The 25,465-nt window shown below is 40.8% G+C and overlaps 1 protein-coding gene across 1 annotated transcript in view; it reads right to left on the minus strand.

Annotated features, from left to right (window-relative positions):
- The window catches only part of tmem131 (transmembrane protein 131), a 52,075-nt gene extending 33,814 nt beyond the window's left edge, over nucleotides 1-18,261 (minus strand). The window contains exons 1-4 of the mRNA XM_037770710.1: nucleotides 17,947-18,261; nucleotides 11,077-11,138; nucleotides 10,869-10,909; nucleotides 2,201-2,269 (exon numbers count right to left, since the gene is read on the minus strand). Coding sequence (XP_037626638.1) covers nucleotides 2,201-2,269; nucleotides 10,869-10,909; nucleotides 11,077-11,138; nucleotides 17,947-18,085 — 311 coding nt within the window. The 5' untranslated portion in view covers nucleotides 18,086-18,261. The remainder of the gene's footprint in view (nucleotides 1-2,200; nucleotides 2,270-10,868; nucleotides 10,910-11,076; nucleotides 11,139-17,946) is intronic.
- Between the last annotated feature and the right edge of the window lie 7,204 nt (nucleotides 18,262-25,465).

Below are 25,465 nucleotides of genomic sequence, written 5' to 3' on the forward strand. Positions count from 1 at the left end.
CCCTCACAGGTACTGCATTTAGCATAAAACAATATGCTCCAATCATAAACATGTCAAACTGCAGCCCAACAGGCAACAACAGCTGTCAGTGTGTCAGTGTGCTGACTTGACTATGACTTGCCCCAAACTGCATGTGATGATCATAAAGTGGGCATGTCTGTAAAGGGGAGACTCGTGGGTACCCATAGAACACATTTACATTCACTGATCTGGAGGTCAGAGGTCAAGGGACCCCTTTGAACATGGACATGACAAAACTTTTGCATAAGTTTGGAGTGTTATTTAACCTCCTTCACTACAAGCTAGTATGACATGGTTGGTACCGATGGATTCATCAGATTTTATAGTTTACTATGATACCAGTATCAGACTTTTCTTCTGCCTTTCTTTCAGACATTTTTCAGACTTTTGTTTTTTGGAACAATTTCTGGACAATTTCTGAACATTTTTCTGACATTGTCCTGTGATTTTTCTGCTTAACTTTGGAGCGTTATTTAACCTCCTTCATAACCAGCTAGTATGACATGGTTGATAGCAATGGATTCATCGGGTTTTTTTTGGAAATTTTTCAGACTTCTTCCTGAACTTTTTTTCCGACATTTTTCGACCTTTTTTTTTCAAACATCTGTCTGTTTTTTTCCGACATTTTATTGAACATTTTTCTGTCATTTTTTCGGACAAAAACCAGCGTAAATTTGGAGTTTTATTTAACCTCCTTCACGACAAGCTAGTATGACATGGTTGGTACCGATGGATTCATCATCAATCAACAAATGTGCGTGTTATTATGGCGTTATCTTTGACTGCCCTACTTCAAATGTAATCTTGTAAATTTGAGTTTGGGAGAGAAACTTGAGACGGATCTTCAGGGATTCATAATAAATCAGATGGTAATAAAGGAGTGTATTTTGAAGTACATTGGGATTTAATTGGCATGGTATTGGCATGGACTACTACCTCCCTGGTACCGTGACATCCCTGCTCTGCACCTTGGTTAAGGTCAGCTATCCTTGAAGCTGGGTCATCGGCTGCTCATTGTTTATGCTGCACCCACTGTCAGAGAGGAATGTTGGTCTAATAGGTCTGGTGCAGGTGAAGCTGAGTTAACATGCTTCCTCGGTGGTGTAGTTACTGCTGACAGGCTGAGGGTGGTCAGCTCACAGTAACTTTTACATATATTATAGAGTAGAAGAGTATAGAACTCTCCACTGGAAATGTTGTTTAATATCATAACAGATGATGCTTTTGATCAACAGTAAATGAGATTTATGTCTCTTCATGTCAAAAAGAAAAGAGCAACTTAACCTCTACAGCCCTACTGGAAGGTGTGGTTCTCCTACACAGACCTACCCCAAATAAATCTGTAATAGCTCCACAACCAGCAGGTCTATCTTCATGATCTTGGTCTCTCTGGATAGGTAATACCTCAGAGAATTCATCCCCAGTGTCAGGAACATTGTGACTGTTACTATGCCTGAGTAAATTGTGATGAACCAAAGGAACATTTTTATCCTCTCCTAAAATGTTTTCTAGATGAGACAGTGGATAACACCATTATAGCAATGATGACATGCACAGAGACGCCACTGAATTCATTCAGCAACTCCTCAACTACAACTGAGCCAAAGCAGATAGAAATAACACAAAGCACATAGATTCTATAAAGGTTTTAGTCAGGATAGGACCAGGAGGACTCTCCATTTGGCCACTTGGATACCCAAAGTGTGCCAAATGGGTTTTCTACCTCATGAAAGGGAATCTGGCTCTAAAATACTCCTGATATCCACTACAGGAGGTTATGAGACCACAATGGAGCCTTTGGTCATGACGTTTACCCTGTGCATCATCACATTCTACCATTGTGCATCATCACATTCTACCATTGTGCACAGTAGAAAATCAATAAAAACAACTAATTTTGACTCCAAATGGAGTAGTTATTTGTAACTAAAATATTGAAAGCATTGTCAAACAAACATAGTCTGGACTAAATCCACTTGGAGTGATGTTTTAGTAGCGTTAAGGCCTCGACTTTTAGAAACTATTCAGGAAAAAACAGCATTTTATGGAGTTTTTAAAGTCAGTGATTCAACACACAGCTCCAGTAAAAAGAGGTTGAAATGAATAAAAACACAATGTAATAAAAACACAGATCAAACAAAAACTAAATAATAAATTAGTGTAAGAATTTAACACTCACTGTTCATGAAAGTCCAACATTGGAGGTTCAAATCGTATAGGGCGGCAGTTCCCGCGGTGCGGCGACGCGCTGTGAGAGACAGGGAGATGTGACAGCAGCAGCAGCAGCAGCAGCAGCAGGACGGGAACAACAGTATCCATGTTTGTGTGTATTTTAAACAAATGAGAAGCTAAACACACAAGAAGAGACAACACAGTCTGCAACCCGGCGTTCTCAACGACGCGTTACGACGGCCGCAGCACCACTCCCACATAGAGAGCTCTGTTTCCATATGTAAAACCTCCATGAAAATCCACAGACTAAAAGAGAATACATGATTCAACCGAACAGGTAAAGTAAACTCTTCAGCCAGGTTGTTTCTCTCACACAAAGGAGACTGCTTCTGAGCATCGGCTGCAGCGCCCGGTCGTAGGACTCAGTCACAGCTCGCCGAAACCTGTCTGACAACAGGTGTATCTTAACAATAGATAAGGCCGGCCCACGAAAGAGAAGCAACTCCTCTTTGTATATACAACAGAGCTGTGTAAGGAGAGCCTTCATGTAAATCTCATGGAAAGAGAAGTTCATCAGCGATGCGGGCGTGGCACATAACCGATTTATTATTAGATGGCTGAAAAGCACCTGAAACACCTGAGTGACCCGACGTGCTGATTTTACCAACAATACAGACGGAGGTAAAGCACTTAGAAGGCGGGTCCATTGTTTTAGTTGTTATATCATCCTGTATCTTCCCAGTGGTGTTCCTCATGTGTTCAAATCACAATACTCACATTTTGGTCAAAATATGTTTTAGCTTCAATAACCCCAAGCACTTCTGAAACCATTCTCCCACACGCTGACCTGACGTAGGTTTCTGCATGATTACGCTGCTTCATGTACAGTATATATACATCCTTATAGTCAGCATATTAACGTTACATACAGACATTTTCCCGACGTTTTTTTGGACAATTTTTCCGACTTTTTATTTGATGTTTTTCTGAAATAAAAATTTCCGACATTTTTCGAACTTTTTAAAAACTTTTCTCAGTTTTTTTCCGACATTTTATTGGACATTTTTTCTGTCATTTTTTCGGACAAAAACAGCGTAAATTTGGAGTTTTATTTAACCTCCTTCACGACAAGCTAGTATGACATGGTTGGTACCGATGGATTCATCACCAATCAACAAATGTTTTATTATGGCGTTATCTTTGACTGCCCTACTTCAAATGTAATCTTGTAAATTTGTGTTTTTGGAGAGAAACTTGAGACGGATCTTCAGGGATTAATAATCAATGAATAAATCAGATAGTCACACAATAACACAAACTAAACTAACCGATGGATGCAGCGGTAGATCAGCGACTCCCCTGTTCTGAGAGGTTAAATTACTGTTTTTGTGAATGGAGTCTGGTGGCTTTGAAGACAGTGATATAACGGCTTCAGTTCCCCGTCAGAAAGGGCTGTCTGACGGCGAGGTAAAGGGCTGTCTGACGGCGAGGTAAAGGGCTGTCTGACGGCGAGGTAAAGGGCTGTCTGACGGCAAGGTAAGGGCTGTATGACGGCGAGGTAAAGAGGTGAGTATATTCTAAATAGAGCGTACACTTAAAGGAGCAGTGTGTAGATTTTAGTGACGTCTAGTGGTGAGGTTTTGCAAGACAAGCTTCACTAGATATAACTGTTTATGCTTCCGTGGAGTTTGTGAAGGAGTCTGAGTTGTGGTGGTGGGAGCTGGTCGTTTGTTGGCGTTAGCGGACTCCATTTCTAACTGAACGTTAGCTACGGTTGCTCACTGTTAGCCCTGTAAGCAGAGCTGAAAGTGAAGGCACTCGCGAGCGCGCATGACGTCACATCCATTTGATTTCTCCGCTAAAAAACGATCAGAATTCTTTCCATTAAAACCATCTACAGGCTGAGAGAGGAAACCCAGAAAGTCGTGGAAGGTCTAATTGTTTAGGTTCGGTTACAACCTGTTCACACAGTGGCAATGGCAATGTTATATCTGTTGAAACTCGTCTTGCAAAACCTCACCACTAGACATCACTAAATTCGACACACTGCTCCTTTTAAGTATACGCTATATTTAGAATATGTTCACCTCTTTACCTCGCCGTCAGACAGCCCTTTCTGACGGGGAACTGAAGGCGTTATATCGCTCTCTTCAAAGCCACAAAACAGTCATTTTATCTCAGAACACGGGAGAATACGTACAACCCCAATTCAAATAAATCCAAACCGTTATTTCCAAACGTAGCTCAGCTAACGTTGACTAAGTTAGTGTTGGCATTCACATTGTTCATAACCTTATTGATTAGCTCACTGTGCTAACCTACGTCACTGCTTCCCGCTAACGGCTGAGTGGGCGTTACTGGAGGTACTTGTATTTAACTTGAGTATTTCCATGTTCTGCTACTTTCTACTTCTCCTCCACTACATCACAGAGTAGTACTTTTTACTCCACTACATGTATCTGTTACTTCCTGTCCAGGTAGAACCAGGTAGAACCAGGTAGAACCAGGTGTGTTGAAGTTGAATGTTTGTGATAAACTGAAGGATGAAGTGAAAGTTCTACTCTTCGTCCTTCTGAAGCTAAATGAACTCTTTAAAAAGCCTCTTGGATCAGCTGGAGAATACATCGTCACACAGCTGAAAACAGAGCTGTTCTTCTGACACCATGAAAAGCTGACTTTACTTTGACTTTAGTAAATGATCTGAATACTTCTTCCATCAGTTGAATATACTGAATATTACACACAGGGAAACACTACAGCTGAAATCGTCCTGTCTTTTGCAGCAGAGTTGATGTGTTGGTACCCAACGGCATGCACTAATCACTCACGTGTAATTACTCTAACATCACCCCCGGGGTCAGACAATCAACCAGAGATCATTTTCACCTCTTTACTACTGAGTCTTTGTGTACGGCAGCAGACAATAGCAGAGCTCAGTGGAGAGAGGATTGATTTCCGTACCCCTGAGGAGCAGAGTAATCCACACAGAGCCCCGACGTGGCCCTGCTCCTCCTGGGTAATCTGTCACCTGCAGCCTGTCCTCACTTCTCACAGCGATATAACAACTACTGACAAAATTCTTGCAGGATTAAAGATTCAGATGGACGCTCGGCTCAGCACTTCAGAACTAATGTGTTGAATGTCGGGGTGTAACCGGAGTAGCCGGGGGGGGGGAGATCATGAGGAGGGCTGAGCCTGCTGGCCTCAGATCTGCATAACGTCCAGCATCAGACTTTAACCTTACAGGGAGAGTCCAGGTGTTTCTCAGTGGGGTAGTATGAGGTACTTCTCCATAGTAACAGCACGGGAGGAAATGTACTGCTGTGGACATTTTAGACGCCTAAAATAATCTATTAAATTACAGGAAGTAAGGAAGTAATAAGGTGTTAACAAAGGGAACTGTATATACTAAATACATCTATGGAAATCAGATTGATTGGATTATATTCACCAGAGGAATAAAACATTACATGTCCCTTACTTATTGTTATTATTAAAAAGAAAATATTATAATATTTATTATAAATAATTCCTGAATGACTGATCTATTTGACTTCAGGACCAGCGTGGTAAACACTACACATCCAGTAAAGGATGGAAACACTTTGGGTTTCACACATTGACAGGAAAAGCAGAGCTAGACAGAGCAGAGCTAAAGCTGCATGCTAACTCTGTCACGGACAGGAAACGTTACGGTATGGCGGTAACGTGGCGGTGGAGCCGGCCGTCGCTCTCGTCTCCGTGGTCAAATGGGCCGACGCTACGACTATAGAGCACCCAGATACTGACATGTCTGTTCTCTGCATTGAAACGGCCCCGATGGAGCTGACCATGGATGGATAAAGAGAACGGAGCTGACGGGAGAGCTAGAGACCACCTTGGAGAAGTTAGAGGAAGTAGACACGTGGGACTACGTCCGCTTTTCAAAATAAGGTGTTAACAAAGGGAACTGTAGATACTAAATACATCTATGGAAATAAGATTGATGGATTATATTCACCAGAAGTATAAAACATTATAAATTAAAAAGAAAATCCCACTAATCTGTGAGGGGAATGTCTTTATTCTTTGATTTTTGCGATGCTGGTTAATAAATAACTCCTGACAATGATCCTGATATATTTGACTTCAGGACATCTCTGACTACATACATGCTGAAATTCAAACATTTTTACTGGATTCATTTAGAGATTTTACAAAGTAAAAGTCCCCTAGAAGAGTATGATTCAACTCTTTTCCATGGTCTAGTGTTAAAAAGTTAACAAAAATCACAATTTATATCGAATCGGCACCCAAGTATGGTGATAGTATTGAATCAGGAGATAGGTGGATCGTCCCAGCCCTGTTAGTTACGAATATTATATTCCATTTCTGCTAATGACCCCCCCTGAAATCCTACACACTGGACCTTTAAACTGATATTGATTTTTTTTAGGTGGCTAAAATACATTTACCTCGCCATCAGGCAGCCCTTTCTGACGGGGAACTGAAGCCTATAAAACATCAAAGTCACATAAATAACACAAACAAACTAACTGATCGATGCAGCGGGAGTCCAGCTACTCCTGTGTTCCCAGAGCTAAAATTATTGTTTTTTGTGAATGTAGTCTGGTGGCTTTGAAGAGAGCATAGATAACGGCTTCAGTTCCCCGTCAGAAAGGGCTGTCTGACGGCGAGGTAAAGCGGTATATATATATATATATATATATATATATATATATATATATATATATATAAAACAACTATCCCTTTAAGACGAGCACATCAAATCAAATAAAACATAGTGACGGTTAAAAGTATTTGAATTTCTGTGTCATAACAAACATCCAAAGGTTTCTAAACACTACACAATGAAGAAAAGGGGAAGTTTAACAGTCAAACAGCTAAATACACCCCCCCGTTCTGACCCGAGGGAGTGGTCATGCTATGCCTGAGGGAGATAACCCTTCTATGGATGAGAACATACTGTACAAACAGTAAAGGTCTTCTGTATGCTGCATGCAGACTAAACACACACATGTGGAGTAAGGACACAGTATCGACGTACATGTCGAGGCCGCGACACAACTGACTGGTACACGCTTCATGCCCTGGAGACAGTGTGTACCTGTTGGAGCAGTTCTACCTGTTGGACACATCACCGCCAGCCCACACCTCCAAAATGACCATCAATCACTCACCCCGTGTTAACCTCCAATTCTTGTAGAAAACTTTATTTTTCCTCTCATGTAAACAGAGAAAGTCTCGATGGATTGGAATAAATGTTGGCCGCGTTTAACAACAGCAAAACTAGATCAAAACATCTGTTTACCAGCTCGCACACAACTGGTGCAGAATAATGTCATCGATCCAGTCGGATGCTCCACATCTTCACAAACACATCTTCACTAACAGTTTACTATTACTGGACCAAAAAAAGGTTGCCAGTACCTTAATTCAGCAGTTGCATGACATCATCATCGCTTGTGTCTTGGTAATATTTATATCTAGGTTATATATCCTACTTCAAATGTATTTTTTAATAAAAAACTATGGCTGTCAATAAATTATAATATTTAATTATTAAATGAATCACAGATTCTTTTATTTGTTCTAAATGAACCTTAAAGGGAGATTTGTCAGGTATTTAATCCTCTTATCAACATGGGAGTGGACAAATATGCTGTTTTATGTAAATGTATGTATATATTTATTATTGTAAATCAATAAACACAAAACAATGACAGATATTGATCCAGAAACCCTCACAGGTACTGCATTTAACATAAAACAATATGCTCAGATCATAACATGGCAAACTGCAGCCCAACAGGCAACAACAGCTGTCAGTGTGTCAGTGTGCTGACTTGACTATGACTTGCCCCAAACTGCATGTGATGATCATAAAGTGGGCTGTCTGTAAGTTATGCTCGTGGCGTTTGTCACGTTTTTCATTGACATTCGTGATGTGTTTTCTGTAGTTGTTTCCGTACGTGTTTTATTTAGTTTACTTACTTATTTTAAGCCCAACCATGACGTTTTCCCTTAAGGCCCAGACACAACAACCCGACATCAAAGAACTAGCGGCGACGAAGGCCACCTATTGAGTCGCCTCACGCCACCTTTGTCTGGTCAAAAAGTTGCACTTGAACACACCGCAAAGACGACAGCCGACGGACAGTTAGCACGTACGTTCTGCGCCTGCGTGAGAGGAAATAACTCTCCACTCCAACTGCAGCCCAACAGGCAACAACAGCTGTCAGTGTGTCAGTGTGCTGACTTGACAATGACTTGCCCCAAACTGCATGTGATTATCATAAAGTGGGCATGTCTGTAAAGGGGAGACTCGTGGGTACCCAGAGAACCCATTTACATTTACACATCTGGAGGTCAGAGGTCAAGGGACCCCCTTGTAAATGGACATGACAGTTTTTCATCGCCAAAATTTAGCGTACGTTTGGAGCGTTATTTATCTTTATCTTCTCTCTAGCTTTAAAACTCCACTACAACCTAAATACAGCAGGTTGTGTTAACGCGTTAAAGAAATTAGCGACGTTAAAATAAATTTGCGTTATCGTGTTATTGTCACGTTGACTTTGACAGCCCTAGTATATTTATATCTTGGTAATATATCCCACTTCAAATGTATTTTTGTTTGCATTTCATTACATACAACTTACATTTCCAACAATTTGTACATAAATGTATATTTGGTTGATACAAATCAAATTGTACACAAATATATAATAATAATATTGCAATAGTTGGTTTTACAATAAAACCAACTTAAAATATGATATCTGTTGGCCTACAGATTAGACGGGATATTGAGAGGCGTGAGGCATTTACAGCTCTGTTTTCTCAACTATTTAGCGAGCTACGTGTTTACACAGAGACGTACAGAGATAATGTACAGCGAGCCGGTCGTTGTTGTGAAAGAATCCCGGACAGGGCGATGCTGCACCCCGACGCCCTGAAGGGGATTCTTTCACAACAATAACCCGCTTAACTTGCTTATTACACGGCTACTTACTGAAGAAATCAATAATTTGACACAAAAACGGTCCTCCAGAGTCCGACATCAGACACATCATAGCAACGGTCTGTTATACAGAAATTACAGACCGCAGAACGCCGTGAGTGACCAATCAGAATCCAGTATTCAACACAGCCGTGTAATAATAAGAAACAAATATACTCAAAAATCAGAAGTGCCTTCCAATTTCAGGCAATGCCTCAGCGTTAACAGTCTCACGCTTCAGTCTGAAGTGTTTTAAATAGTAAAGCTTTAGTGAAGATGTGTTTGTGAAGCATCCGACTGGATCAATGACATTACTCTGCACCGGTTGTGTGAGCGTTTGTAAATGGAAGTTTTTATCTAGTTTTGCTGTTAAACGTGAGACATTTACTCTACTTTTCTGTTTTTTGATTCTCCGTTCACCGTGGAAGGCATGAGAGGAAAACAACGCTTCCGTAACATCAGATTGTTTATCAGCCACACGACGAAGGCCAGTGGAATTTGTTTTCAGTGCAGTAGGTTTTTCTCTGCAGCAGAAATACATAAATGGACAACAGCAGACAGTCGTGGTAATGCATGTCAGTGGTATGTGAGGAGGGAGGAGTTCACAGGGAAACAAGCTGTTTGTGAAGCCTTTACAATTTCAAGAATTCAAGGTAACACAAGGTGAGTAATTCATACACAAACGGTCATTTAGTGGGTGAAGTATACACACATAATACTGCAAAATCTGTGCAGTATTTAAGCATGTTGCACAGATCTTAGAGAGTCACTATGGAGCACTCTCCTGTCAGCTATGTTTGTCTCAAGGCATTTAAGAGACTACGAGGCAATGTGACCTAACCACTTAGAGAGACACTTGTCAGCAGCAGAGGTAACGCTCCGATGGTTAAAGTAATGAAATGTCACAACCATTTATCTGCCCGTCTGCTCCTCTCAGCCTCGTCACTGTCAAACTCACATTAGCTGTAGCGGTCGGCCACATCGAACCTCTTCAGGTTGAGCAACAGGTGAGACAAACCGAGCCGTTAAAGGGACTGTATGTATGGTTTTACTACGGCTGGGATGATACACCTATCTCCTGATTCAATACCATCACCATACTTGGGTAATATTAAATTAAAAAAAGTGTTCCCCACCCCTAGCTTTTACACATCTAAACTTGTTTTAATCGTTCTTTTATTGCTAATGTGTGAACAGGTTGTAACCTAAAGAATGAGACCTTCCGTGACTTTCTCGGTTTCCTCTTTCAGCCTATAGATGGCTTTTAATGAAAAAAGGTTTTAGAAGTGCTTGAAGGGCAAATAGACTTTTGATGATAAAACATACTTTGACCATAATGTGAATGTTGGGATTTGAACACATCAGGAACACCACTGGGAAGATACAGGATGATATATAAAAAAAGAAATAAATAAATAATGGACCCGCCCTTTAAGTATGCTGCTGCTGTTTTGCTGAGTCAGATCAGTTCAGGAACCCTTCAGGCTATAACTGTATATAAGCTTATTTGCCTCGTAGAAACACAACAACTCTCAACAAAAGAATGCAGTCCAGGAACAGGATGTAAAACAGCAGCCGACCGGACTACACCCACGCTCATTATAATGTCATTTAACTACTTAAACATACAGAATATTTGCTGCAAAAGAGGAGAGTGAAAAAAATAAAGACTTACCTTTGTTGGTGATATAAACTAAAATCAATGTCAGACTCTGCCTGCAAAAAACAACAGAGACATAAATAATTATTTACCGTTGACTTAACCAGACATTATGACATTAAGAGGTTAAGTAAATGGAACTTATTTCAGCCTCGTGTGAATGTTTCTGTATCTGTGTAATAGTTCATTTTTAATGGAAGTAATAAAGAGCAACAGAACTTACCTGTAAGAGGCTTCCCTCGCCAAAATGTAAAACTTCTAGAATTGTGTCTGACTGAATGAATGCTGTAAAAAATAAACACAGAAAGACCGTATAAGTATGATCAGCGTCACTGAACAGTCTGTTTGTAATTACAGCAGAGTTTAGAACATTTAACACTTCATAAATACTGGAAATTATAGCAGAGAAATGGACATATCTAAAAATAGCTTTCGGTAAGTGACTCCTCCTCCCAAATGTGCCCAGCTAAAGTCATCAGTTAGTTCATTATATCTTCTGAAACACATTATATTACTAGTAAAGATAAACTCCCTGCCTGAACTTTAATCTCTCGTACTTTCAGAGCAGACAGGAGGAAGATCAGATTGACTTTATGTGGACGTTTGGTACCAAGATGTAACGCCCACCACCATGAACACATGATAACATCTGATTCAGGATGTTATTTATAAAGGTGTCAGTCAATCGGGTATTTCTCCTGTTCTTCAGTTGTGTGTTAAAGGGTAGTCAATCCTAAGTAATAATCACACTATTATCAACAGGACCGGATGCATTTTTTGCATTTGACTCTTTCAAAGTATGAATCTACAAGCTTTAAGAGCATAGAAATTCAACTGCATACTTATTATGCTTTCACTCTATTGAGAAGCTTTTCACCCGACACCACCGAAATACCAAACAACTACGACATCAACCCGTAGATCATGTTCACAGCCGGTGTCAGAGAGGGACAAATGCCCCCAAAAACTGTGATTGAGGAGCAAAACAATTCCCTAAGATGTTGAAAATATAAATATATTAGAGCTGTCAAAGTTAACGTGATAATAACGAGTTAACGCAAATCTGTTTTAACGCCACTAATTTCTTTAACACATTAACACAACTAGGTTGTAGCGGCTCAGTTTTAAAGTTAGAGTGAAGATACTGGTATCATAGTAAACTACAAAACCTGATGAATCCATCGGTACCAACCATGTCATACTAGCTGGTCAGGAAGGAGGTTAAATAACACTCCAAACTTGCCATTTTTCTTCTTCTGACTTTTTTTGAATATTTTTCGGACATGTTTTTTACTTTTTTCCGGACAGTTGTCAGACATTTTTCTGACTTTTTTTTTTACTTTTTTTGTGACAATTTTTAGACTTTTTTTCTAAATTTTTCAGACATTTGTTTTTTTACTTTTCGGACATTTTTTAGACATGTTTCTTAATTTTTTCAGACATTTTCTAGACTTTTTTCTGACATTTTTCTGGGACATTTTTCAGACATTTATTTCGGACATTTATTTCGGAAATTTTTTGTCTTTTTTTTTTAGACAATTTTTAAAGCTAGAGTGAAGATACTGGTATCATATGAGACTACAAAACCTGATGAATCCATCGGTACCAACCATGTCATACTAGCTTGTCATGAAGGAGGTTAAATAACGCTCCAAACGTACGCTAAATTCTGGAGAGGAAAAACTGTCATGTCCATTTTCAAAGGGGTCCCTTGACCTCTGACCTCCAGATCAGTGAATGTAAATGGGTTCTATGGGTACCCACGAGTCTCCCCTTTACAGACATGCCCACTTTATGATAATCACATGCAGTTTGGGGCAAGTCATAGTCAAGTCAGCACACTGACAGCTGTTGTTGCCTGTTGGGCTGCAGTTTGCCATGTTATGATTTGAGCATATTGTTTTATGCTAAATGCAGTACCTGTGAGGGTTTCTGGATCAATATCTGTCATACATGACTTACATACATTTGCATAAATCAGCATAGTTGTCCACTTCCATGTTGATAAGTACCTTGAAGGGAGATTTGTCAAGTATTTAATACTCTTATCAACATGGGATTGGACAAATATGCTGCTTTATGCAAATGTATGTAACAAATATTGTCCAGAAACCTTCACACAGCACACTTTCAGCAAGGATACCTATTATTATTATTTTGTTGGACACTTAAACTGTTGCATTTCAGATTAAAATGCGTCAGCAGATCCAGGTGATCTAATCGCTTCATGCATCAACTCACAGTTTCATTTCCTTTTTAGATTTGTCACTACTAAGAATTCACAAGAACACTCACAGCTAACATTAGAGCTATTATAAAGATGGATGAGCATCTGGTCAGAGCTGGAGGGAATTTTTACAAGTTCAAGAAAGTCACATTTCTTGGTAAGTGTAGAGTGGAAAGAGACAGCTTTTCCTACAGTACCTCGTGGAACATACAAGACAACAGAAGTGAGAGTTACACCGGACTACAGACCGTGAAGCTTTGTGTTTCGATCACTTTACGTCTCTCGTTATTCAGTATATGATCACTATCTAAACAAAGATAGGACAAAGTTCAAAATGCCCTCAATGAAAATACTCTTTGGTGCTCAATCCGTCTAAAACATCCATTAATAGCGGGCCTATTCAACGGATGATTGTCAAACTGAAAGTAAAACAAGATGTTTTGTCATTTCTCTCATTTAAATCACACACATAGTTTAAATAGTGAACTAGCAGTGATGTTGTTAACACCGACCCTGCAGTGTTGAGGTTGATAGAAGCAAAGCGTCACAATATGCAGACCCTTCACACCTCGGACACAACTTCTCCCCTCTGGTAAGCGTTATACAGACTACTGTACACTAAAACAACCAGCTAACATCAGTTACACACTGTCAGCAACCCTCCAACACCAAAACACCCACCGTTCCTATTATAGATGATCATTTGTAAAGCTTTTAATGGAAAATTTCGACACATTCAGCGTGTCATGAGGATGCATTTTAGCCTTTTCGTGTGTCATTTGTACGCCATGCAAGCGTCTGCTGTTAGGTTCAGGCAAGTAAACCACTTAGATAGGATAAAGGTCCTGCAACACCAAGCCGACAGTCGGCTGTCGGACAGTTTGGGGCCGTCAGTGAGCGGCCGTCTATTTTTTTCCGGTGTGTCCCGCAGTCAGCTCTAGTCTGCCCATGTCTGAGTTTTTTCAGCAGATTCAGAATGTTGAAGATGTTAAAATGGTTGGCAAATGCCGCTTTATTTCACGTATGTATCATAACAACAGCTTGTATATCCGCCGTCCTCAGTTTCCCTTTTTGAATGATGCATACAGACTACCGTGGCATGCTGGAGTGGAGTTATTTCCTCTCACGCAGGCGCAGAACGTACGTGCTAACTGGCCGTCGGCTGTCGTCTTTGCGGTGTGTTCAAGTGCAACTTTTTGACCAGACAAAGGCGGCGTGAGGCGACTCAATAGGTGGCCTTCGTCGCCGCTAGTTCTTTGATGTCGGGTTGTTGTGTCTGGGCCTTAAGGGAAAACGTCATCGTTGGGCTTAAAATAAGTAAGTAAACTAAATAAAACACGTACGGAAACAACTACAGAAAACACATCACGAATGTCAATGAAAAACGTGACAAACGCCACGAGCATAACTTACAGACAACCCACTTTATGATAATCACATGCAGTTTGGGGCAAGTCATAGTCAAGTCAGCACACTGACACACTGACAGCTGTTGTTGCCTGTTGGGCTGCAGTTTGCCATGTTATGATTGGAGCATATTGTTTTATGCTAAATGCAGTACCTGTGAGGGTTTATGGATCAATATCTGTCATTGTTTTGTGTTGTTAACTGGTTTACAATAATAAGTATATACATACATTTGCATAAAGCAGCATATTTGTCCACTCCCATGTTGATAAGAGTATTAAATACTTGAAAAATCTCGCTTTAAGGTACATTTTGAACAGATAAAAAATGTGCGGGTAACCACGATTAACTATGGCAATCATGCGATTAATCATGATTAAATATTTTAATCAACTGTCAGCCCTAGTACTTAATAGTCCTGTCTATTATTTTCCTTCATTTGACCAACTTTGCTGTCCTGTTGTGTCTATTTCTGTGTGAGTAGCACATTGAGAGCAATGCAATAAAAAACTCCTTATATGTGCACACATACTTTCCCAATAAAGCAGATTGTGATATTTGCCAGATAGCCTCCCTATAAATGCTCAGATTGTGCACAGTTCATGGGACCTATGTTAACTATTTAAAGGCACCAGACACGTTTTAAAGTTGTCCCAGCAGCTTATCTGGACCTGGCCTGCAGCTGTCCCCTCCCAGGTTGCTGGACCTGTCACTGTGACCTGACATGGATCAGTAGATCAGTAGATCTGACAGCTGGATCAATAACTCAGCCCGGCTGTCATCTGGTCCGTAGGACCAAGCTGGGACCGAACCAGGGGCCGAACCAGGGACAGAACCAGGGACAGAACCAGGGACAGAACTGAGTTACCTTGAATGAGTTCAAAGCTCTGGTGAATTCGCTGCAGTCCAGGTTGTCTGTGTGTGTGTCAGGTGTTTTGTATGAGCAAGTTTTAATGTTGTTAATTTATGTTGTCTGTTACTTTCACTGTCTTGGCCAGGTCTACCTTGTAAAAGAGATCTTTGATCTCAATGGGACTAACCTGGTTAAATAAAGGACAATAAATAAATAAATCACCTGGGACAGAACCAGGGACAGAATCAGGGACAGAACCAGGGACAGAACCAGAGACAGAACCACGGACAGAACCAGGGACAGAACCAGGGACAGAACCAGAGACAGAACCAGAGACAGAACCAGGGACAGAACCAGGGACAGAACCAGAGACAGAACCAGGGACAGAACCACGGACAGAACCAGAGACAGAATCAGGGACAGAACCAGGGACAGAACCAGGGACAGAACCAGGGACAGAACCAGAGACAGAACCACGGACAGAACCAGGGACAGAACCAGGGACAGAACCAGAGACAGAACCAGAGACAGAACCAGGGACAGAACCAGGGACAGAACCAGAGACAGAACCAGAGACAGAACCAGGGACAGAACCAGAGACAGAACCAGGGACAGAACCAGGGACAGAACCAGGGACAGAACCAGAGACAGAACCAGGGACAGAACCAGGGACAGAACCAGGGACAGAACCACGGATAGAACCAGAGACAGAATCAGGGACAGAACCAGGGACAGAACCAGGGACAGAACCACGGACAGAACCAAAGACAGAACCAGGGACAGAACCAGGGACAGAACCAGGGACAGAACCACGGATAGAACCAGGGACAGAACCAGGGACAGAACCAGGGACAGAACCAGGGACAGAACCACGGATAGAACCAGAGACAGAATCAGGGATAGAACCAGAGACAGAATCAGGGACAGAACCAGGGACAGAACCACGGATAGAACCAGAGACAGAACCAGGGACAGAACCACGGATAGAACCAGAGACAGAATCAGGGATAGAACCAGAGACAGAATCAGGGATAGAACCAGAGACACACAGACAGAGACAGAACCAGGGACAGAACCACGGATAGAACCAGAGACAGAATCAGGGATAGAACCAGAGACAGAGACACAGACAGAACCAGGGACAGAACCAGGGACAGAACCAGGGACAGAACCACGGATAGAACCAGGGACAGAACCACGGATAGAACCAGGGAGGGTCACAACCCAGAATCCCTCAGCCACGTTTACACACATCACCTGACTGATTGAAACGTTTCCTCTATCGGGTCTGTGTCTGTGTCTCTGTCTGTGTGTCTCTGTCTGTGTGTCTCTGTGTCTCTGTCTGTGTGTCTCTGTCTGTGTGTCTCTGTGTCTCTGTCTGTGTGTCTCTGTCTGTGTCTCTGTCTGTGTGTCTCTGTCTGTGTCTCTGTCTGTGTCTCTGTCTGTGTCTCTGTCTGTGTCTGTGTCTGTGTCTCTGTCTGTGTCTGTGTCTGTGTCTCTGTCTGTGTGTCTCTGTCTGTGTCTCTGTCTGTGTGTCTCTGTCTGTGTGTCTCTGTCTGTGTCTCTGTCTGTGTGTCTCTGTCTGTGTCTCTGTCTGTGTGTCTCTGTCTGTGTCTCTGTCTGTGTCTCTGTCTGTGTGTCTCTGTCTGTGTCTCTGTCTGTGTGTCTCTGTCTGTGTGTCTCTGTCTGTGTCTCTGTCTGTGTCTCTGTCTGTGTGTCTCTGTCTGTGTCTCTGTCTGTGTGTCTCTGTCTGTGTCTCTGTCTGTGTCTCTGTCTGTGTCTGTGTCTCTGTCTGTGTCTCTGTCTGTGTCTCTGTCTGTGTCTCTGTCTGTGTGTCTCTGTCTGTGTCTCTGTCTGTGTGTCTCTGTCTGTGTGTCTCTGTCTGTGTCTCTGTCTGTGTCTCTGTCTGTGTGTCTCTGTCTGTGTCTCTGTCTGTGTGTCTCTGTCTGTGTGTCTCTGTCTGTGTCTCTGTCTGTGTCTGTGTGAGGAAGTGATGTTAGGAGCATTAATGAGTCTGTCAGTTACATTCAGACACACACTAGTATGAGCTGTGAGCTCGCATTAGAGCTAACAGGCTGTGTGGTGTTTTAGGTGTGTTAGGTTGACTGTTAGCTGAACTGAGCCATATATGGACCTAATGACAACATGACAACATGACAACATGCTACAGACCGAGCTACGGCTGACAGTCAGGCCAGACAGAGAGCTAGTTCACCAACAGCAACACTTTCACTATCAACCAGCAGCTCAACTGTCAATCAACTGCGTGTTTAATGTCCTTTAGTCAATAATTCACATAAATAACTCAACGTTATCTGCTGTAATAATGTCCTTTAGTTCATGAAGGAGATCAGTAGCTGCTGTGTTGATGCTAATGTGAGCTAGCAGAGTTACAGTTGGCCCGCAGAGGAAACACTGACACAAGACTGTCTGCGGAAGTTAGCTCCGATGCTAATGCTAATGCTAATGCTAATGCTAACGCTAACTTCCGTAGACGTTAGCCCGTTAACTGTCTGCGGAAGTTAGCTCCGATGCTAATGCTAACGCTAATGCTAACGCTAACAGGTCGCCGTTAGCCGTTAGCACTAGCGGAGGTTCGTACTCACCTTGTTGTTTGTTCGCTCGCGTCGTGTGAATAAAAGCAATAAATAACATCCTCATCAACCCGAGCGCAGCGGTTCTGGTTCTGGTTCTGGTGTGAGAGAGGAGAGGAGTCCGGGCTGGTTCTGGTTCTGGACCCGCCATGCTGCACTTCTGCTTTCTGTTACGGTGACTACCGAACTACCGGAACTACCGGAACCACGAAGCTGCGATAACAACCGAGCTGCCGAGAGGAGCTGCAGCTCCGCGTCTGTCAATCATCACCGAGCAGCGGCGGCGAACTGACCAGCGAACTAGCGAACAGGACGTCGGCCTCTCCGCAGCTTCTTCTGCTGTTAAGATGAAAAGCTGAGACCAGCAGTTACATTCAGCACAGCGCCACCTACAGGAACTGGAGGAGGTAGTAACAGGTATTACACCTGGAATACTACTACTACTACTAGTACTACTGCTACTGCTGCTACTACTACTACTACTACTACTACTAGTACTACTACTACTGCTACTGCTACTACTACTACTACTACTACCACTACTAATACTAGTACTACTGTACCAGAGTATGCAGTATGAGATATTATACCTGGATAACTACTAATACTAATTATAATAATAATAATAATAATAATGATAATTATAATAATAATTAAAAATCGTTATTTATATAGCACGTTTCTTAACAATAACAATTTAACAATTTTATTTATAAAGCACATTTCTTAAAAATAATAAAAATAAACCTTAATTATATGGCACTTTTCATAACAATAATAATAATAAACTTTATTTATATATCCCTTTTCCTTAAGATAATAATAATAATACACTTTTTATATTGTACTTTTTTAACAACAACAATAATAATAATAATAATAAACTTGATTTATATAGCACTTTTATTAAAAATAACATTAAAAACTTTATTTATATAGCAATTTTCTTAACAATAATAATAAACTTTATTGATATAGCACATTTCATAACAATGATAATCAAAAATCTTTATTTATATAGCACTTTTCTTTAAAATAATAATACAACTTTATTGATATAGCACATTTCTTAACAACAATAATAATAAACTTTATTTATATAGCACTTTTCTTAAAAATAACATTAAAAACTTTATTTATATAGCACATTTCTTAACAAAGTTACAAAGTACAAAATAATACAATGATTCCATTATTAACTTAAACAGGTAAAATTATTAATTTGATGATCTCTATAGTGCTAGTACACAGTGTCTTTAATTTGAACCCACTTTAAATAAAAACTTTGAATAATAACTAAATAGTTTCACTCAGGTTCTGTTTTCCCACTTTGATTATCACTCATTTGTTTGTTTTCATTAATTATTGTTTATTAATTGGATCCCATTGAGCTTCCTTCCCTCTTTGCTAATCTCCCTCTTGGGTCCAGAATAGTACGAATGAAAGGAAACACAAGAGAAAGTGGAAGAACTTCAGGCCGAGAGGACTTAAAAACTCAATAAAACTGAATAAACAGAAAAGGAAATGAAAAGGTGGTTGCTGTTAGAAAATGAAAGCAGGTTGATGGTTAATGGTTGACAGCAATCAAGGCGGACTGTAGCTGATAAATGTAGATAACATGAACTCTGTGAGCCTATAGAACATGATGATCTATAAACCGTCTCTTAAAGCTGACGGATCGTCTGGGATAGTTCTGCTGTCGGTGAACTCTCTGTCTCTCTATACGGCTTTATTTGTTTCACACAATTCACATGAAAGGAATGTAAAATGTGTGTGAGGGTGTGGTAGAAACCTATTATAGCTTATATAAACACCACACCCAAAGAACATACAATAAGTACAAATATTACCACGACAAGAATCACCAGAATATTTTAGATATTAGACAGGGAGTCGTGTTACTGTTAATGTTAATAAAATAAAGACCAGAACATCCACCATCAGCAGACTTTATATCACTACAGAGTTCTCTCAGTGAGGTAACACTCACACGCTTATTACTATAATTACAAGGTGACAAAGGTTGGTTTTAATTACTGCTGAGGGCAACGCCTCTTCTAATTATCAGTGAAATACTTTTATAAAGTCAGACGAGGATCAAGAGTTAGTTATTTATTAGGGATGAAATGACTGCAAAATGATGGGTCCATACGGATGTTTAAAATAAAAATGTGTCCGATAGCCGATACAGATGTTTTGTTGTTGTTTATTCTTTTTATTCCCCCTTTGATGTCACGGAAACAAAGACATCTTTATTATAAAAAAAAATAACTGAACTGTTTTCACTCTTCACTCGTAAATAAATAAATAAGGGAATTAATACAAATATAAATAAATAAAGAAGTAAATTAAAACAAAATGACAATTTACACCACATTTGATCAATTAATTAAAGGCTAGAATTATTTTTTTAATATTATTTTTGCTATATTTAACGACATATTTATGTATTTATGTATTTATTTATTTATTTATTTATTTATTGATACATTGATTCATTTATTTATAGGATAATTTATTTATTTGTTTATTTATTTATTTATTCATTAATCAGGACATTTATTCATTTATTCATTCATTTATTAATTCATTTATTTATTTATTAATCGGGTCGTTAATTTATTAATTTATTAATTAATTCATTCATTCATTAATCGGGTCATTTTATTTTAGATGATGGCAGGCTCCGTCCTCCATACCAGTGAGTTGTTGGTATTCTTTTCTTAAAAAGTGACGGTTGGTGTGTTTCTGGGTGCCTCGGGGGTAATAATGAAAGTTCCATGTATAGTGGAGATGAATGGGTTAATTTGTGCCCTGAGGTGCTGTAGGAGGATGTACTATAGTACTATAGTAGTGAGACCTGAGGTCGGTTCACCTGTTTGATGCTGACAGATGAAACAGCAGTGAAGATGAAGATGAAGAAGAGGAATCCTGACTGACTAAATATAAACATATAAAATAGTGACATTAAAATAAATATAAACATAAGTAAATATAAAATAAAATAAATATAAACATAAGTAAATATTAAATAAATATAAACATAAGTAAATATTAAATAAATATAAATATTAAATAAATTAAATATAAGCATAAGTAAATATAAAATTAAATAAATACAAACATAAGTAAATATATAATAGTTGTAACAGTTTGTAAAACAGTATGTAAAGTATATAAGTTAATAGATAATAATGTAGGTTATATCACTCTTAAATTCACATGACAACTAGAAAGAAAAACATCACATCAGAAAATATTCCAATAAATGACCTTGAGTGTCTGATCTTTAGTCTGACAGAACATAGTGTTGTATAATAACTCAACGCAGCTCACCGCCACACCTACAGAACCCTGTCATTATTAATAATTACATGTCAACATGTAGAAGCTCCATTAATCATCATCAAAGCAGCTTTAAGGACACGTTGCTGAGCTGCTGAGTGACTTTTCTTCAGCCTCCTGCAGAGACGTGATGAAATCAGCTATTCTTCAGCTTCCTGCAGAGACGTGATGAAATCAGCTTTTCTTCAGCTTCCTGCAGAGACGTGATGAAATCAGCTTTTCTTCAGCTGCCTGCAGAGGGCAGAGACGTGATGAAATCAGCTTTTCTTCAGCCTCCTGCAGAGACGTGATGAAATCAGCTCTTCTTCAGCTGCCTGCAGAGACGTGATGAAATCAGCTTTCTTCAGCCTCCTGCAGAGACGTGATGAAATCAGCTTTTCTTCAGCTGCCTGCAGAGGGCAGAGACGTGATGAAATCAGCTTTTCTTCAGCCTCCTGCAGAGACGTGATGAAAATCAGCTCTTCTTCAGCTGCCTGCAGAGGGCAGACGTGATGAAATCAGCTTTTCTTCAGCCTCCTGCAGAGACGTGATGAAATCAGCTCTTCTTCAGCTGCCTGCAGAGGGCAGACGTGATGAAATCAGCTCTTCTTCAGCTGCCTGCAGAGGGCAGACGTGATGAAATCAGCTTTTCTTCAGCCTCCTGCAGAGACGTGATGAAATCAGCTCTTCTTCAGCTGCCTGCAGAGGGCAGACGTGATGAAATCAGCTTTTCTTCAGCCTCCTGCAGAGACGTGATGAAATCAGCTCTTCTTCAGCCTCCTGCAGAGACGTGATGAAATCAGCTCTTCTTCAGCTTCCTGCAGAGACGTGATGAAATCAGCTCTTCTTCAGCTTCCTGCAGAGACGTGATGAAATCAGCTCTTCTTCAGCTTCCTGCAGAGACGTGATGAAATCAGCTTTTCTTCAGCTTCCTGCAGAGACGTGATGAAATCAGCTCTTCTTCAGCTCTTCTTCAGCTTCCTGCAGAGACGTGATGAAATCAGCTTTTCTTCAGCTTCCTGCAGAGACGTGATGAAATCAGCTCTTCTTCAGCTTCCTGCAGAGACGTGATGAAATCAGCTCTTCTTCAGCTTCCTGCAGAGACGTGATGAAATCAGCTTTTCTTCAGCTTCCTGCAGAGACGTGATGAAATCAGCTTTTCTTCAGCTTCCTGCAGAGGGCAGAGACGTGATGAAATCAGCTTTTCTTCAGCCTCCTGCAGAGACGTGATGAAATCAGCTCTTCTTCAGCTTCCTGCAGAGACGTGATGAAATCAGCTTTTCTTCAGCCTCCTGCAGAGACGTGATGAAATCAGCTCTTCTTCAGCTTCCTGCAGAGACGTGATGAAATCAGCTTTTCTTCAGCCTCCTGCAGAGACGTGATGAAATCAGCTCTTCTTCAGCTTCCTGCAGAGGGCAGAGACGTGATGAAATCAGCTTTTCTTCATGTTTCTGTTACATGGAATCTGCACCCAACATGCTGCACGGATGGACTCTAATACCTTTCTATGTGTATTATTATTATTATATGTGAATGTGAAGGAGGAGTGTGAATGTGAAGGTAAATCTAAACACACTCAAACACTTGTTGTGTCACTGATTGCGAGCGGGAACAAGAACAAACTGATTACAGCAGCCCCGTTATAATAACTGCACATTTAGAGGATTATGAAACAAACTAATCAGCAGACGGCCTCTCACACACACACACACACACACACACACACACACACACACACACACCGACGGACTAGTTTCAGATTTTCCTGGGATGTTGTGTTTGACAGGTTTGTCCTTGAGGTTGCTATAGCAACGCTTTGGCGGAGGATAAATCATGGTTGTCCTCTCTGTGTGGACTAAAACAAAGAGGAGGAGGTAGTAATCGTGGCTCATCATCTGATGAACTCATCAGCACTAAGAGGCCACTTCAGCTGCTGTTAGCTGCCAGGACACATCTGAGGCTCCTCATGGAGCTCTAGTGCTCTGATTCTACATCACAGGCATGTACGGCATGGTTCCTCCTGTTTTATATTAAAATATATATCATTTCATCGTTCTCACCGTTCTAACGGTGTATATGGTTGTCATCTATCATGAAGGTAAGGGGGGGAAGTTTGACCCTTGAGTGACCTTCATGTTGCTTTTATATGGTTTTCGTGTTTTTCTCAGGTTAGAAAAGAACCTTAAAGGGACTCTATGTAAGAATCAGAAATGTCTTGTTAACAGCTTCACCTGTAGCCGTTAAGTCAACTAAAGTCAGCGTCCTGTTGCTGGCGCTTGTGCTCGCTCTACATAGACATGAAGGAGCATCGCTCAACACAGTGAGGAGACACACGTCAGCTAAAAGCACAATATCACTCTATATTTCAGCTGCTTGGCAGTAATGTTAGCTGACCAGACCAAGGTCTCTCCATGAATCAATGCTGATCCTAGTGTTGGCTTTTCCCGCCTCAGCCTCCCGACCGCAGCTGGAGGGAACGGGGGAGACGCCGGAGTTTTGGTCGGAGACGATAACGTTTCTCTCTGCGGAGCCCCGTCACTTCACAAGACACGGGAAACCTCTGTTGGTCTGGAGGAGCTGCAGCAGTTATTTCTGCACAAACGTCCACTGAACATTCACTAGATATTCTCAGAGCTAAACTAACTCTTCTGCAGTGTGGAGTGAGCAGCATGCACGTGAGAGGTGGAGAGAGAGAGAGAGAAGGAGCGCGGTGTGTGAGTGAAGGCAGGCAGAGGAGCAGAGGAGCAGAGTACAGCAGAGACTCCGGTCCTGGAGACCAAAGCTACGGTCTCCTCCGCGTCCTCCGACCACGGCCAACACTGTTTAACAGACGAGCTTCACTAGATACAACCAAGAGGTTTAGGTGCTTCACTGGAGTTTGTGTTGGAGTCTGAGTCTGAACAGCGGAGACACACGAGAACGACCATGAGACACCGACCTGCAATGATTTATACGTGCAAGAAGTTACAAACAGTCCCTTCAAAAAATAAAGAGGTAATAAAAATCACGTCTGTGATCTTCTGACATCTGATCTGATCACCCTGAACACACCTCAAGATTCATAAAATCAGTTTTCTGCAACATTTTGAATATTTAGCGCCTATTTGGCAGCCATTTAAAAAAAATAAAATAAATCATTGCCCCGATATCTATATATATCTTTATATATCTTTATCTTTTCATAACATATAAACCTACATCTTGGCCAAATGTGTTGCTTTTATTGCAAAATGCACAAAAGGCCGACCCGGAGAATCTGGTCTAACTGATGACGATGATACTGGACTGGTTGAGTCCAGAGCTGAAGAGGAGCCAGCTGGTGATCAGACCTGATCCCAGACTCATCACATCAGTCTGGACTCAGCTCTCTCTGAATGTCTGAGGGTCATTATGATAAATGAAGGAGGCCGCTCAGTCTGATTGACTCGGAGATGATGCAGCGGGAGGGACGCCAGCGTGCAGCAGCAGCAGCCAGGATGCACTCTGGGAAAGCTGCTGCTGCTGCAGGGTTTAGGATGCAGTAATTACCATGTGCCTTCTGGCAGCGATGTAAAGAGGCTTTCAATAGATCTGGATGCACCTGGAGACTAAAGCTGATGAGGTCTGGAGAGGGGAGAGTGATCGGTCTGACTCCGCTTCATCTCATTTTAACATCGCAGCTTCCAACTGAAATAAATATAAGTTATAGATTTACATGACTTCACGGACAAAAAGAGCGACGACCCAGCACCCATCAGATCCTGCATGTTGGAGGATTATATCTAAATCAGTCACGATATTCTGAGGATGTTATTTCTGTCTGACAGCGCCAACACACTCTCCGTCGATAAGCACCTTTTCTGTGTATCCAGAACAGTTTCTATTAATGGATCACCTTAAACCCACTCTCAGTGAGGACAAGACAAAGTCCTTCTCAGTGAGGACAAGACACAAAGTCTATTACACAGATAATTCCCTCCAGGTTCACATCAACAAACAGAAACACACAATATATATAAATCATGATGAAGCTCTGCAGCAGCACCGTTCATATCTGATTGATTAATAGATGATGATTGGTAGAATATCTCAGAGATCATTATGTTAATATGGTGACTGTGGATAACTGAGTCTGGCTCTTCATGAATATTTAGTGTGATATTTATACAAAAAAGGGAATATATATATATATATATATATATATATATATATATATATATATATATAT

This window comes from Sebastes umbrosus, chromosome 5 (genome assembly GCF_015220745.1).
Source record: "Sebastes umbrosus isolate fSebUmb1 chromosome 5, fSebUmb1.pri, whole genome shotgun sequence".
Lineage (NCBI taxonomy): Eukaryota > Metazoa > Chordata > Actinopteri > Perciformes > Sebastidae > Sebastes > Sebastes umbrosus.